This window comes from Eucalyptus grandis, chromosome 6 (genome assembly GCF_016545825.1).
Source record: "Eucalyptus grandis isolate ANBG69807.140 chromosome 6, ASM1654582v1, whole genome shotgun sequence".
Taxonomy (NCBI): Eukaryota; Viridiplantae; Streptophyta; class Magnoliopsida; order Myrtales; family Myrtaceae; genus Eucalyptus; species Eucalyptus grandis.
The window spans coordinates 46,784,417-46,800,937 of NC_052617.1; the positions used below are offsets into that span (position 1 = coordinate 46,784,417).

Here is a 16,521-nt window from a genome sequence, read left to right on the forward strand (position 1 = left end):
CGATCGCTACTGTGTATTCGGATTTCGAAATTGATGGTTGGATATTATAAATTGAGTGTGGATTGCGAAAAATATAGATATTATTATTTAATTAATTTTCGGAATAAATTTAATTATTTATTAAATTTCGAGAATTTCGTCGAACCTTATTCTCTTAGAATTTCGTGCGAGCTCGTTGTTGTGCATTTAGAATTTGAAATTGATGATTGGTTGTGGCAAATTGAGTGTGATTGCGATAAATAGGGATTCTTTATAAAATTCTAAGTGTGGAAATTGATGGGAGATTGGCCGTGATTAACCACCTATTAGAGGTCGTACCCAGTGGGGCCGTGACCTGATAAAGGTCGCGCCCAGTGGGGCCGTGGATTGCCACCTGATAAAGGTCGCGCCTAGTGGGGCCATGGATTGCCACCTGATAAAGGTCGCGCCCAACCGGGCCGTGAATTACCACCTATTAGAGGTCGTGCCCATTGGGCCGGGATCTACCACCTTTTAAAGGTTGTGCCGAGTGGGGCCGTGATGCCACTAATTCTAATTTTGCCGAGTAGGGCCGTGATTACCACTAAATGTTAGACTTACCTGTAGAGTCGTGATTGGAGGTAGTGATTGATTTGCTAGAATGACATGTAATTGGCCGAGTCGATTGATCGCCGAGACGATCCAAGTGATTGAATTGTTCTGATAATATAATTGTGCCACAGTTGTTTGGTTATCATAATTGCACGTGGTTGAATTATATAAATTGTGCTAACTTGCAGATGAAGACTAATGCAAGGTAAGTCTTCTTGATGTTGTGGCTAGGCCACCCGGAGCGTATTTTCTTTTTAATAGGGGTTTAGGGGTTTGAACTTGCTGAGACATTGTCTTATCCCGGTTTGGGGATTACAATTTCAGGTCCCTAGTGGATGGAGCGGCTAGATAGCCTTGGTTGGTCTTGAGGAGTTGCAGAAGCGAAGTCATAAGGATTGGAGATCGTGTTCTGCTAGTTGGTTTTAGGATAGTTCCCCTTAAGTCGAGCTCGTATATTTTGTAGATAGTTCAGTGTTGTATTTAAACCCTCTTTGTTTGTAAATGAGTGTTTGGTATTGTGATTGATTGCATGCTTTTCTATCCCAAGTTAAATGTTGTCAGGGGATTTGTTTCGCTTCCGCATGCGTAATAAAATGAATGGGTCGGCGACATATCCTAGGATGTCGCATATTTGACCGATCTTAGTGGGATGTGCGCGCGCTCGGGGTTCGGGGTGTGACACGGCATACAACCCTTAGTTTACTAATTGGAACTAAAGTAAGGGTTAAAATTGAGGATGTTACAGATATAATGCCGGAATTTAATCAATGATCATTATCATAATATAAAAAAAGTTAGAATCAAATCGACAACGGGACTGTGAAAGCTATAGCTAGGGAAAGTAAAATGTAGTACAAGAAAAGTTAAGATAAATAGATAATATTTTCATTAATATGGTGGGAGGTTTCTTGAGTGATGGTCTTTATAGTGAAAAATTGGTAACCACTTAGCCATTGTGTATCCTTTAGTAACCACTCTTAGATACGCTCCTTTTTTCTCACAATTTAGTTCACCCTTCTTTCATACAACCATCTTGATCATACTCTGGGGGGGCATATGGTTATCGATGACCGTTCCATGATTGAGTCTTCAAATGGCAGCTACTCTTCCATATTGCGCTCCTTTAGTGCCTACTATCTTAGCGTCCCGCATAATATCTAAAGTGTTTTCATTGAAAAAATAGGGATGAAAATCCATCTGGGCGGCCATCAATTGTTAGTCATCGTAATTTCAACAACTAGACACGTGGCATTTTCTTTTATTGCCATCGATCATTGAGAACTTATCCTTATGCTCATTGATAGTTAAGCACGTATCAATTGCTACCCACGTGATATACACATGATTGCAATATACTTTTGGCACATTTTCCCTTGTGACCAGCATGTAATGACAAGATCAATTTTGGGTGTCAACAAGTACCGAGATAAAACAATATGAAGATTTGTAATTAAAACCCAAACCCTATCCATATCAGCATGGCACCTAGGCATAGCTCCATGTTGCTCGTATGCAGCGCGAAGTCATAATCCACGATCACACCTAATCACCTGAGGTCCCTCAGTGATTCCAGAAGCCGTTAGTCCATAAAGTTGCCTATTCTCGAGATGCTACAATTTAAGGCGGAAAATTACTACAAATTAGAGCCCTGAGTTAGGTCAGGATCAATTAGGTTTGGACCAGGTATAAGTTATTAAGATTACATTGCATAAAAAGGGGCAAAGTTAGCTAATTTGGGCCAGACCATTTTCAATCAATCCAAATTCAATTATATCCAACCTAGTCATTTGACGGGCATACTCTCCATTATTGCGATAAATGCAATATTCAAAGGTAAAAAATAATTCAAAAATCTATTTAGTGCCACGGCATACGTCACCCTTTGCTTCTATTAAAATCTTGCATTACATAATTGTAAATTATAAGATGATTATTTTTAAATAAATTGCACATGCATTATATAGAGAATTAAAGAAGTAGGAACCTTCGCGAAAAAAAAAAAAAGGAGCCGGAACCTCTGCACGTGCACTGCTCTGAATTCCATCTCCAGGTTCATCATTGAATCCTCCTCCATCTCCCCAATTTATTTATTTTTTGTCCAATTAACATTTTTTTCTACTCGAAAATAACATTTTTTTTTCAAATTTCTTCTGTTTAAAAATAATCAATTATTTTCCAGGGCACAATTGACAGGAGCTTCCTTTGTACCTCAGCTATTCATTGGAGAAACGACAAGCGAAATCATTCATCGGCTAAGATCAAAAGTTTCGGACCAATCAAAAATAATAATTTTCCTTTTTTCTTTTAATCTCTCACTATCAATAAAAAAGGAGTTGAAACTCCCTTTTCTTTTTTCTCCTCCTTTTTCTTCCCTAAAATAAGAGTCTCGTGAAATCTTTATCTTCTTCCTTCCGCCTGGCGAATTTGGAGATAAAGGAGAAAACTTGATGAAGCAGAACTGAAATCTCGCGCTCCGCTTCGGCTCGCTGTGCTTCTTTGGCCTTCCTCTTTCGATCTGTATCGCGAGGTCTCTCCATCTTTCCCTCCGTTTCTCTGGGTCGGGCGTTGTGTAAGGTGGGTGTCGATGTGTTGCGGAACTCATCAAGCTGCTTCTTTTCCTTTTCGGCGGTGGTGATCGTATTAGTTTTCGTTTCAAGCACGTTAATTTCGTCGAATGTTCTCGTTTTGTTTGTAATTCACGGTCCGGGGAGGAAGGTGGTCTTTTGTTTCTCTCTGGGTTTCTCTGGGGTTCGACGATGGTTTAATCGCTGCGACGCAGCTCGTGACAAGAATTGCGAATATAGATCGATTATCGACACTCTGCTCGCACTTCTGGTGTAGTGGAAATGATATATAAGTTCTTTCGTCCTGCATATCCTCGATTTGGGTACACTAGTTATATTAATTGTTCGGCGGCGGATTAAAAAAATAAAGAATTTGTAGGGGACAAAACGAATCCATGTGAATTTCATACACCTAAGTTTAAGATCACCAGAAGTCACACCATCCGCGTATTTTTTATTTATTTGTTGTTTATGCTTCAATTCGTTCGCGAGATTGTAATACACCCTGAACCCAACGGTGGTCGGTTACTGCAATTCATGCTGGAGTTTATTAGTTAGTGTTTGATTCAATCACATCTTTAATCTTACTCGTGAATGGGTTTTACTTTAGCCCCTCTGTTTTTGATCTGCAGAAGGTACTTTAGCTTTACCAAAGGCGCTGCATTTTTGTATATTTGCTTTGTATTTGGAGTAAGTAATCATTGACCCTCCTGGTGTCTGATTGATTTCTTTTTCGGACTATGAATGTCCTTTCGAAAGCTTAGAAACAGCTCCTTTCAAGAGACTTTTTTATTCTTTTTTTAATGGTTCTCTTATTTGATGCATTTCAGGGGTAAATTCTGGTGATTCACCCATACGGCAACATTGATTTTGAGGTAGCTGGAGGGTACTTGAAGAAAAGATGTTTCGAGTTCTAGCTGAAGTATACCAAGATGGTATGAAATCCAGCGGCCAAGATGTGCTAAGTGCAATAATCCCCTTAATGAAACTTCTGTCCCTCACGGTTATAGGACTGATTCTTGCACATCCAAGAAAGCAAATTATTCCGAGGGCAACGTTTAAGCTTCTTAGCAAACTTGTATTTGCTCTTTTCTTGCCATGCCTTATCTTCACCGAACTGGGTGAAAGCATGACACTTGAAAATATTTTGCAATGGTGGTTCATCCCTGTCAATGTGTTGGTGACTACCATTGTTGGTTGCATTCTAGGTTACCTAGTGGTCATTATATGTCGACCTCCCCCACAGTTCAATAGATTCACCATAATTATGACTGCATTCGGGAATACGGGAAATCTACCTCTTGCTGTGGTTGGATCTGTCTGTCATACTAAGGACAATCCATTTGGAGATCATTGCCACTCAAGGGGGGTAGCTTACGTCTCATTTGCTCAGTGGGTTGCAGTAATCCTTGTTTATACTCTTGTTTACCACATGATGGAGCCTCCAATGGAGTTCTATGAGATTGTTGAGGAAGGGATAGAGATTGAGGAACAGCCACCCCTTAATGATGCCAGCAGACCTCTGCTTGTGGATGCTGAATGGCCAGGCATCGAGGATAAGGAAACTGAGCATTCAAAGACACCCTTCATTGCTAGGATTTTCAACAGCATATCTAGTGTCTCGCAGGGCGCTCTCTCTGATATTGATCTCAGTGGTGAAACTGGTGGTAATAGTAGTCCCCGGTCGATCAGGTGTTTGGCTGAGCCAAGAATGGTCAGGAGGATCAGAATTGTCGCAGAACAGACACCAATACAGCACATACTTCAACCCCCAACTATCGCTTCACTATTGGCAATTATTGTTGGGATGGTGCCTCAGATAAAAGCTTTTGTCTTTGGATATGATGCTCCTTTATCTTTTGTCACTGATAGCTTAGAGATTTTAGCTGGGGCAACGGTTCCATCTGTGATGCTTATTCTGGGTGGTATGCTTTCTGAGGGTCCAAATGATTCAACTCTTGGTCTCCGAACTACTATCGGCATATCTGTCGCGAGGCTGTTGGTGCTTCCAGTCCTGGGGATAGGTATTGTGACGTTGGCTGATAAGCTAAATTTCCTTGTCCATGGAGATGCGATGTATAAGTTTGTTCTGTTGTTGCAATACACGACTCCAAGTGCCATTCTTTTGGGAGCAATAGCCAGCTTGAGAGGTTATGCAGTTCAAGAGGCTTCAGCACTTCTGTTTTGGCAGCATGTGTTTGCTCTCTTGTCCCTGTCTCTGTATATTGTCATCTACTTTAAGCTTCTTTCATACATATGACTTAGGCAACTAGAGGTCAATATGCTTAGTGATCAGTATTTGTGCCAGGTTTTGTAATTAGATATGTAGTCTGTGCTCAATTAATATCGATGAGTGATGATGACAGCTGACAATGCTCTTATTAGCATTGTAATGAAGTAAGGTTGTTATCTTATGAATCTTTCTGTTGATTTTCAATCCAATGCTCATGGGTGAAATATAAATGTGCAGACGATTCCGTTTTCTTTTTCACATCCTTTTGATCATTGAAGTGTTACATCTTTACATCCTTTCGGTTGATCTTCAGCTTGCTTCTACTTGAGCCTTACGTACATTAAGCTATTGGACAACCTTTTTATTGTGCGAAAAGAAAGCCAGTAAAAAGGCGACGATGGTGATATGGTCTACATATTTTGGACTTTGGATGGTGAAATCTTTTGGACCTTTCTGATGGCGAAGTTTATTGAAACTTTATAAATAAACCTTTGTCGGTACCACGTGCTATTGTTTGACAGTATTGTAGACTTTGCATGATTACCCATCTGGGTGTATTGATCTTACAATTGTTAACTTCATAAACTTCGACTCGCCACCTGTGTATGAATATGTACTTGATCTTGAAACTTCTGGTAGAAGATAACATCCATCTACCATGAGATATTTCTTTTCCATGTTCAACAATGGAAAGGGCTACGCATTTGTCAAATCGATTGCATTTCTGGCGTATATAGCGGATCTAGAAGTATACAGTAGCTCTGCGAACGCGAGGCCACGTGTCTATTTCGTGTTTGTTGCCTGTTCATTTGCTGAAGTTGTCCCATTTGCACAAGTCATCTCAGTTTCTCAAGGTCTGCCAGTCGTTTGAACTTGGCCCAGGAGTTTCAGGCCTAGTAGAACACTCATGTAAGATATTGGGCAAAGCACCTCTCTTCCCCTCCTCCAAGAGTAGTCTTGGATTTTTTCCCTTGATCTACGCCGCCGACGAAAACGATTTCATTGCGTTTAGGTCGTCGGGACTGTGAGAAGGCCCTCGACATGCGTATGTTCAGGTTGAAACTTCAAAGCGGAGGATGGAAAAGTTAAGCAGTTGTGCATTGCATGTAAAACTGGGCTATAAGATCTTAGTACAAATGCTTAAATTACTTGTTCTCTGCTGTAGCAGCGGGGTCTTTATGTTCCTGTTGTGGGGTCGCGTGTTTTCATGTTTTAACTAGTGGCAGTGCACGACAAGAATGCTGATACATACAATTACTTCAGCTAAATCGTTTCTAGGTTAATAAAGTTGCATCACGAATAATCTTTTAAACATTTAAAAAGCAGCAAACCGTGTGTGTATATATATTAATTGGAATTTGCACCAATTTATTTGGCTGAATCTCAGGCTAAATTTGGCTGAGGAGATAATCTGTTTCTCATTGGAAAGTTGTGCGGTCGCTCCTCGGATTGATCCACCTTTTGGAAAATGTCGTACCCTAATCCATTTTGTTGGACTTTTCAGACAGAATGTCGCACTGCACAAACACTTAAAACATTTTAAATTAATTTCTAGGGTCCGTTTGTTTTAAGGAAACTTATTTTTTGGAGAATTATTATTAGACTTTTCAGTATTTTTGGATAATAAAAAAATATTTTTCATCAATTGAAAACAAAGAAATTTAGATTTGGGAAAATGACTTCCCCACGACAAGGAAAATCACTATTTTAAATGACCAAACAAATGAAAATTAACCGTTATCTTTAAAAATGATTTTTATAGAAAATATTTCTCATCATCATTAAATTTTTAGTGAAATGAATACATGGGAGATTTATTCTTTTGCACTCCAAAGGTAGATTCATAATAAAGTTATGGTGTCATTGTGCAAGTATGCCAAGGTATGCATGTTTACAAGTGCCAAGCCACATATTTCCGACTTGCTCGTCTCACGTCTTACTAGTGATAAAATATAACATTCCAACCTCAGACCAATTCCACCCTCTTTCTCGTTCCATCATCTTCCATCATCTTATCACGCCTTAATTGTTAATTTGACGTAGACAATCTGGATTTTATTAACGAGCGTCCTTAATACGCTTATTTGACAAGTCACATGAGAAAAAGTTTTTTGGATTTTTAAGAAGCCAATCACGCACTTCATAAGACTATTGAAAACTTCAATGTTTCTTTGATTAGTCAGCCTCTCAAAGGTCCAACTACTTCGGTCCCAAGAAAAAACCCTTTGCTCTAACATGCCTCTACCCTCTTTCTCATTCCATCTTCTTATTGCGCCTCGATTGTTAATTTTGATGTAAACAATGGGGATCTTATCAACAGGCATTATTAACATGCTTATTAGATGGGTCATGTAAGAAAAAATATAAGAAACCCCTTACACACTTTGTAAGACTATCGAAAACTTCATTGTCTTTGTCTTCTTATTGTGCCTCGATTGTTAATTTTGATGTAAACAATCCGGATCTTATCAATGGGCATTCTTAACGTGCTTATTAGACAGATCACATAAGAAAAAGTTTAAGAAACTATTACACACTTTGTAAGACTATTGGAAATTTCATTCTCTTTAATTAGTTAGGCACGGGTGTCTCGAAATTCCAAACCAGAAAAGACCGCATCCAAGGCTTGCTCTGGTCCTAGTCAAAACCCTTTTTTGCTCAGAGGACTTTAGCCAAACGCGGTCAGCTCGGCGCGTGTGTCACGGTGGCGACCAATCTCACAAGCTCGATCCGCACGACACTCGCAGGACACACGACGGACGACTGACGACGCAATCCATCCAATCCTCGGGCGTGCTTTTGGCACGAGGTTGTCGATAAACAGGCCAAACCCATGGTCGTCCTCAACCATCCATGGTGGCCGAAGCGAAATTTGACTTCCCCAGGGAAAAAGATGCCCGAAACAGGACAGTAAGAGATCTGCCCCCACCCGGTCTTTGTTCCTTTCCTCGTCGTTCTCATTGACCTCGGACAGCCATTGGCGTCCCCATCGCCTCATCGATGACTAAGCACGCATGCACACAAGACGATATCTACAGAGGACAGGTACAGGGGATTTAGCTTTGTGATTATAATTTATAGCGAGGAAAGCGGATTCAGTGGCGTTATCAGAAGGGCATAAAGCACCCGATTGGGACCGGAAAAAGCAGAGGAGGAGGGGGCGAGGTAAAAAAGAATATGCGGAGAATCGCCATTAGTGCCATGCTCCATGCCTTGTTCCCTCCCTTTTAAAATATTTTTTTTAAAAAAAGAACAGGGGAAGCACTCAAAGATTTACGTTGATTTCGATTCCGTTTACACGGGCCCAGCGTCGCAAGGAAAATGACAAGGTCGGAGCAGAGAGAGAGAGAGAGAGAGAGAGAGAGAGAGAGACTCCCTTCCGACCATTCTTTTTTTCTTCCTGTGCGGAAGCTGCACCGAAGCTTTGCTCGAAAAGGGCATACCAACATATTGCTTCTTTAGAAGATTGCGTACTGAGAATTCTACGTTCGGTTCAAGATTGGAATACGACCACCACCGTCGATGGAGCTTTGAACACGTTTTAAAGTTGACACCAGGAATAGGCGTGCGAACCTAGGGAATTGACATGTCATTAAATAATATAAACCAAAGGGTTCAACTTTTAAAAAGAGAGAGGGAAAGGGTATTTTTCTTCAATATTCCGGGGGGATATCACGTCTCCTACAAGATTAAATCACAAGTTAAGATAACTCGTACAATAATGGTTTTGTTTTCCAAAGAAGCTATCGAAATGACATCAATGATAGAAAGGGACAATAAGAGCATCTATCTATTCAGACCTCGGTGTCATTTTGGGGGAAAAAAAGACATCTTGAATTGGAATAAGTCCTAAACTTTCTTCATCTAAAGTTGATATGGAACTCGGCATCCTCAGGCATTTCCTCTTCCGGGAAAAAAAAGATACAAAGGGAAATTGAGGATTTGGATGTGCGAGTAGCAATACATTAAAATAAAGAATGTAGTCCTATTAGCTCATTTAGGTTACTAGGTAGGTAGGGTAGCTCCAACTTTGAGCTTATAGCTTTGGCTATTTTGAGGAAAGACATATGGTATAAAAATAGGTCACTAGAGCAAATAATGAGGAGAAAGGTCTTCATTGCACTGGCTTCCGTTAGTGATCATCATAATATTATAAGTACAAAGAAAATTACAGAATTGGCAATTAAGAAATGTGTAAATATGGATGGATTAAGAGCTCGAATTGAGTTGACAAATGAGATCGCTAATGTGACACTCTTTTGCGGCCTTGTGATTTTGTATTTTGGTACATGAATGAGTATTTTATTGAGAAGGCATCCATTTCAACAAAACTTTGACTTGAACATGCCTTATATTATAATCAAGACTTAGACATCATTCCAGCCTACTTATGCCGGTGAAGGTGCGATATGCAATCTTCCACTCGGTCTTCTTTTGCTATTCTCCTTCATGTGACCTTGGAAAGCGCTTATTTTACTTTTGATTCTCCATACATTCAATCTACCCCACTAAACCCTATTGCACGCACACTTCCCAACGTATACTACCTCTCTTGTTGAGTAGTTTTGGGCCTCTTTCACACCAATGAAAGTGTGATATGCAATCTTCTAGTTGGTCTTCTTTTGCTATTTTTCCTTCGTGCGATCATTGATTGTGATTTTGTATTTCGGTACATGAATGAGTGTTTTATCGAGAATGTATCTATTTCAACAAAACTTTTGATTCGAACACACCTTATATTCTAATTAGGACGCGGACATCATTCGAGCCTATCGACACCAGTGAAGGTGTGATTTGCAATCTTTTACTTGGTCTTCCTTTGCTATTTTTCTTCCTGTGATCCTGGAAAGCATCTATTTTACTTTTGACTCTATACATTCAATCTACCCCACTAAACCCTATCTCACGCATACTTCCCAGCACACACCGTCTCTCTCTCTCTCCCTCCCTTACCTGGCGATTGGATGAGCTCATCATCCCCCACCTTCCCATGGGAGGGTGATTAAAGAAGTCTCAAGACCCTCCATACATCTAAAAAGAATTTATATCTGTTATCCGCAGACGGAATCCAGATTTCTTGAAAATTCCAGAACTGCAAATCAGAAGATCTGGCCGGGCTCCCCTCGTTAAAAGAAAGAGAAAGAAAAAGACGGGCTATCTCCCTCACGCGCTAAAGACCGGGCGCGGCGCAGCCCCACCGTCAGCCGCCGGCAAAGAAAAGCAGAGAACTAGAGAGAGAGAGGGACTTAGAGAGAGAGAGAGATTGGGCTCCCCTCCTTTCGAGGAATCTGCCGCTTCCCACCGCGGGAAAGCTCTCTCTCTCTCTCTCATCTTCAATCCCTCCCCTCCATCGCCAGTATAAAAGGGCAAGCGGCGTCCCTCGCTTTTGCTCTGCAGAACCCACGCCCCTAAAAAGGAATAAAAATCACTCCTTTTTTCCTCAGCTTTTTCCCGAGATCCGAACGTTTCCTTCTCCTTCCTCGCTCCTTCCTCCTCATCCCCCCGAAAAACACCAAAAACCCTATCTTCTTCCTCCTCTCCAGCGCCACACAATCTCTGCTCCCATATCCATCTCCCGCCTCCCCGGAAAAATCCCTACTTTTTCCTCTTAAAAATCCCTCCTTTCTTCACCGGAGGCTTCCGCCCTTGGATTCCCATCATGGGTCTCGCTCCCTTCTCCTTCTTGTGACCGACCCTCATTCCCTTATCCAGTTTCCTTCCTACCCTTTCCGGGTCCCCATTCCTTTCCGGGCATTTTCTTGATTCTTTTCCCCTTTTTAGTCCGCGTTCGGCTTTCCGGGCAGTACAGCATGAGGACCATGGCGATCTCCCCTCAATCCCCTCCCTCTTCCTCCTCTGCCCTGCCCCCTCCTTCCGTCGCCCTTACCCAGGACGACCTCAAGCGGATTGCCGCCTACAAGGCCGTCGAGTACGTCCGCTCCGGCATGGTCCTCGGCCTCGGCACCGGCTCCACCGCCCGCCACGCCGTCGACCGCATCGCCGAACTCCTCCGCCGGGGCGAGCTCTCCGGCATCGTCGGCGTCCCCACCTCCACCCAGACCCACCAGCAGGCCCTCGCCCTCGGCATCCCGCTCTCCGACCTCGACGCCCACCCGTCCCTCGATTTGGCCATCGACGGCGCCGACGAGGTCGACTCCCACCTCAACCTCGTCAAGGGGCGGGGCGGGTCGCTGCTCAGGGAGAAGATGGTCGAGGGGGTGTGCAAGAAGTTCGTCGTCATCGTCGACGAGAGCAAGCTGGTCCCGTATCTGGGAGGCAGCGGTCTCGCCATGCCGGTTGAGGTCGTGCCCTTCTGCTGGAAGTTCACCGCCGGGAGGCTGCGGCAGCTCTTTGAGGATGCGGGGTGCACTGCCAAGCTGCGGACTTTCCCGGAGACCGAGAAGCCCTTTGTGACCGATAACGGGAATTACATTGTGGACTTGTACTTCAAGAAGGACATTGGGGACTTGAAGGCGGCGAGCGACGCGATCCTGCGGCTGGCTGGAGTCGTCGAGCATGGTATGTTTCTCGACATGGCGACCACCGTGATCGTGGCGGGGAAGCTCGGGGTCGAGGTGCTGGATAAATAGTGAAGTAGTTCCAATTGGTTCGCCACAATGAAGTGGCAATTTCTAACAAATTTATTAGTTTGGGAACCCGAAATACAGGATTGTTTAGGCGAGCTGGCAGAAGTTTTGGCTGGTGATCGTTGGGAAGGGCAAGTTTTTGATTCTTACTTTTTCCCTTTTTTTTTTTTTTTTTTTTTCCTATAGGACGGTAGGAAGAACAGCATGTGGCAAGAGTCCACTCAAATTTTGCTGTTGTCTGGAGGGGGGACATTGGAATATTTAAGGCTTTCTTAGGAAAGCTGATTGACAAGCTTCTGTATACCCAAAGTCACGCTCTTTTAAATGCAAGTTCTGCTTTATTTACTTAAGATCTCTTCATTTTCTTTCCATTCAACTTTATCATTGCTTTTGTTTGATTGGAGGGTTTTAGTTCTCTTGTGGCTGTGTGAAATAAGTGAGCTTTAGAAAGTTTTTCTTTTGGATGATTCTGGTTTTTATGGGCATTTGGTCTAGTCCGTCCAAGGTATAATTTGGCATATTTCAGAACCTGTGTGCTGTTTAGGATTGTCTCAGATCTCTGTGCTCATTTCAAGACTGCAAACATGTATATATATGCATACAGGGCCATATAAGCCTAGTTCTTTTGGTTATGGCGTCGTGCCTTCTATTGTCAAGGTCATATTTGATTTAGTGGATGTCCTCGTTGAACGGCCTCATAATAATACTCTCAAGTCTCTCAACCTGTGGAGAGGAATGTGGTCCTCTACTCTTTCTGGAAAATTTCTGTTCGAAACAGGTTGTACTGCTCTGCCCTCTATCCTCTGAGAATGCTGTTATCATTTCTGGTAGTTCATTGTATCTCTCCATCTGTTGATTGTTAATTTATGTCCCAAGTGATTTCTCATTTTTTAAGATGGTGGACTACCCCTTTGAATTGATTTGTTAATAGCCTGGGATGTTCATGAGGGGGTGGCAATTTCAGATGTAGAATAAGAACATTCCATGACGAGAAATTATTGATATGTTCTGAACAGGTTCTTATGAAAATCAAGTCTTCTTCATACTAATCAATTTTGAACTTAATTTAGCAATGACGCGATATAAAATTGACGTTAATATGATGATAGGATATGAATTCCCTCCACTATGTGGTTTGATTGAAATTTCATTTTGGATGCATTGAGATGCTCCACTGTGCATCCTGTTTATATATTCTATTGCTGATTGGCTTTTAAAGGGAGTGAAGGGTACTTATCTAGACTAGATACATACATACATACATACATACATACATACATACATACATACATACATACATATATATTTTGTTTGACATTTAACCCTTCCAATAATTGGTCCCAATTCATGTGTCTGATGCATCCTTCTGCATTGATAGAGTAGGCATGTTAGAGCCAGGTATTTGGAAATGATCCTCAGTTTTGGGTCTGTGTTTCCTCTTTACACAGATGCACAAATGTTGGGCTTCAATCCTATCTGATGTGTTTGTTCTCTGTCATATTTTCAATTTATTATTGTAATAGTGTTGTCATCTTTGTTGTTACTATACAGTGATGTCTTTACTGATTGCCTGCCAACAATTGGGATGCCAAGCGTCTGTGCTGGGGTGGTAATGTCGAAACATCAAGATACTAGTTATCTTTGACTTTGTGAGCTAATTGAAATTTGTGCGGGTTTTATGTGTTCTTTTCTGCTACTAGCCATTCCCAGTGGTCATTGGTGAGCAAGTTTCTTTCCTTTCCATTTTCTCTTCCAATAGGATGTTCAAATTTTGCTGTTGTCTGGAGAGAATATCTTTCTGGGGAAAAGGGTTTTTTTTTTTTTTTTTTGGGGGGGGTGTCTTAGTGTGTAACTTCTGCTTTATTTCCTTGATCTGGATCTCTTCAATTTTTCTTTTAACTCAACTAAATTGTTCCTTTAGTTTTACTTTATTGTCTTTACAGTCTAGTAATGGTTGACAGTATACGAGCCCTACATTATTCTTTGTTTGGATGTTTTCTTTTGTGTGAAGAGCCTACTCCATCGGATGTGTAAGTCAGGTTATATTGCAAACCAGTGTGCTGTTTAGCAACCGAGCTTTTTCTAAAATCTCTTGGTAAGATGACACGCATGTGCTTGTTGGTTTATGGTTTTGCTGTGTTATCGAGGTCATATGTGTTTTGAGTGGATATGTCAGCGAATTTTTCTTGAGCAATCTCAACCATTTGAGAGAAATTTGTGCTTTCTCAGGAAGGGTTTTGAGCATTTGAGAATGCTGCCATCACATGAGGGGAGGTCATTATCTTGCTCCTTCTCTGGGTTACTAATTGATGTACTGCATACATAATTCAACATTTTCACAATGATGGTGGAAATCAAGCAGTGGGAATTGGTTTTTGACGTCTTGAATTGTTAATCTGAGGAAGCAATGGGGTACTCTCTTTATTAAGTATGATTCAATCGATTGTGGACTTAAAAACTGTTGTAGATGTATGCCACCGTTGGTCAGCATTCAGAGGGACTTGAAGATATTCCGTTTATCCTTGACTTCCTGTTAAGAGTCAGGTATTCAAAAGCCACCCTCCTCTCACCAGCTCTTTTTGTGTGTGCATGTTCACATATGCATAACGAGAAAGCTCAGCTGCCGCAGAATATGGTCTAATGAATCTGGTTTACACTCTGGGATTTAATATCTTGTGGAGTTCTATGGCTACTTTGGTTCCTGTATGCTCGTCAGGTCACCAAGACAACAGCAATTACTCTTCTCAGCCGTCCTGTTCTCCTGTAATATGGTCTGTAACCTTACAGTTGCTGTCCTGTTCTTCTTTGCAAGGTGGTCACATCAGTGGACCTCACACGAGACTTGCCAATGGACCTGCCTTGTTCTAGTTTTTCACGTCTCTGAGGAAGAAGACATTGAATTAAGGAAGGGAAAATGCAGAAAGAAAAACGTGCGGAAGAATGTCTTGGTTGAATAACACTCAGTTCGAGTTTTGGGCAACCCAACGAGTGGTGGGCTGTTTGATCTCTTATAGGGCAAGTCTTCATCAATCTTTTTTGATAAAGATCATTCAGACCTACTTAATCAACTTACAGGTTTACAAAAGCAGAAGCTCTCATGGTGTCGGCGAATATTCCTTCCAGCTCTGATGCCATTGACAATAAAGTTTTTAAATGTGATTTGGTTATGGACTGTTCCCTGAAACTGAACTTTCTCTTGTGGAAAACATGTTTGATTACTGTGGCTACAATGACCAACCTTTACTAGAGACATTTTGATCCAGTATTTGACTGTGACCATTGGTCAAACATTGTCGCCTTGTACTTCTTACCCCAATCCTAGACTTGATTGCTTGAAATTTCAGAATTGGAAAGAGAACGATAGGAACACAGTAACTACAAAAATGGCATCTTTATTCTGGTATATTAGTAAAGGAATATAAGGGGACATCTTCCGAAAAGAAGAATTCTTCAGACTTTTAAGTCATGGTTCTAGTGAAGCATGTAACAGCAAGAAAGGGGCAACTAAAGCTGATGAAGAAAAGAAGAGGAAGAACCCAGATGGTAACTGGATTACAGAAAAGCAATGGAGGGTTAATCAGTGGTGCAAGAGAGCATCGAGAAACAGATTGCAGAAAGGACCTTGTCAAAGTCTGGATTGTGTTTCGGTAAGTTGAATGAGTTTGGTAGAATGAATGCTGATCACAGAATGAAAACATGGCTGAACTAACAGGTTTTACTCACTTGGCTACTATGTGCTGGCTAGGATGAATTTGGGTGTAGAATTGGGTTTCAGAAACCGTGGGTGCTTTGATGAGTGTGGTAAGTCACGACGCACGAGCAGGTGCTGATGTAATGTGTCCACAATAAAATGTATCGCTTGCGGTCTTAAAGGAATGCGACTGAACTTGAACTTGTCAATGAAGGCTGCTGCTTTACCATGACAGCAAAGAAATAAACCTAGAAGTACCACATTCCGAGATGAAAAGATGATGGTCATGTGGAGGAAAGTGAAACCACAGACATCATACCTCACATATAGTGAAGAAACATGGAGATCGCACCAATCTATATGATTCAATCTAGAAGTCTGAATCTTGACAGACACGAGCCATTCATCGCAGCCTACTGAACATTTTCTAGTGTAGAATCAGATGCGGACGGATATTCACGGAGCCAGAGCAATTATGGACCAACGATATTCGCACGTGTAAGCTATTATCTGTATAGGTTTCGTGGACTGCTAAACAGACTGATTAGTGAAAAAGCAAGAACTAATGTGTGATCACAGTAAAAGAGACTTGTCCCCGAAAGCAAAAGGAAGAAGAGGATTGAAACAGAAGATTCACCTAGAAATCATCACTAGACCCTGCCACTCTCAGATGAAACTTCCATCCCGGGCTGTCTGCTTTCTCTTGCTGCGATGACATCAAGAATGCCATGGACGCTGAGCCAATCGCTTGTGTAAATGTCCGGCGAAGTCATTGGAACTCCGTTAAGCAACAAACCGTCACCAATTCTTGTGACCTCGATAACAAATCCCTCCAGATGAGTATGCAGCAATGTCCCATTGTTGAACTCCAGTAAA

The 16,521-nt window shown here is 41.7% G+C and overlaps 2 protein-coding genes across 5 annotated transcripts; both read left to right on the forward strand.

Annotated features, from left to right (window-relative positions):
* The first annotated feature begins 2,906 nt into the window (after nucleotides 1–2,906).
* LOC104453733 (protein PIN-LIKES 2) lies at nucleotides 2,907–5,591 on the forward strand. 4 transcript variants are annotated; one of them, XM_018877787.2, is made up of 3 exons: nucleotides 2,919–3,144; nucleotides 3,767–3,824; nucleotides 3,965–5,591. In XM_018877787.2, the coding sequence occupies exon 3, from the start codon at nucleotides 4,036–4,038 to the stop codon at nucleotides 5,392–5,394; it is 1,359 nt and encodes a 452-aa protein (XP_018733332.2). In that variant the 5' UTR covers nucleotides 2,919–3,144; nucleotides 3,767–3,824; nucleotides 3,965–4,035; the 3' UTR covers nucleotides 5,395–5,591. The 4 variants fall into 4 exon arrangements, with proteins under 4 accessions (XP_010066648.2, XP_018733332.2, XP_010066649.2 ...); XM_010068347.3 differs by having other exon boundaries at nucleotides 2,919–3,097; XM_010068346.3 differs by lacking the exon at nucleotides 3,767–3,824 and having other exon boundaries at nucleotides 2,907–3,144.
* A 4,862-nt stretch (nucleotides 5,592–10,453) lies between these two features.
* LOC104453734 (probable ribose-5-phosphate isomerase 2) lies at nucleotides 10,454–12,304 on the forward strand. The gene has a single exon (XM_018877789.2). The coding sequence runs from the start codon at nucleotides 11,178–11,180 to the stop codon at nucleotides 11,955–11,957; it is 780 nt and encodes a 259-aa protein (XP_018733334.1). The 5' UTR covers nucleotides 10,454–11,177; the 3' UTR covers nucleotides 11,958–12,304.
* Nucleotides 12,305–16,521: the final 4,217 nt, after the last annotated feature.

Excerpts from the sequence above, each read along its gene's own strand:
- LOC104453734 (XM_018877789.2), top strand. The coding sequence starts at position 11,178 with ATGAGGACCATGGCGATCTCCCCTCAATCCCCTCCCTCTTCCTCCTCT.
- LOC104453733 (XM_010068346.3), top strand. The coding sequence starts at position 4,036 with ATGTTTCGAGTTCTAGCTGAAGTATACCAAGATGGTATGAAATCCAGC.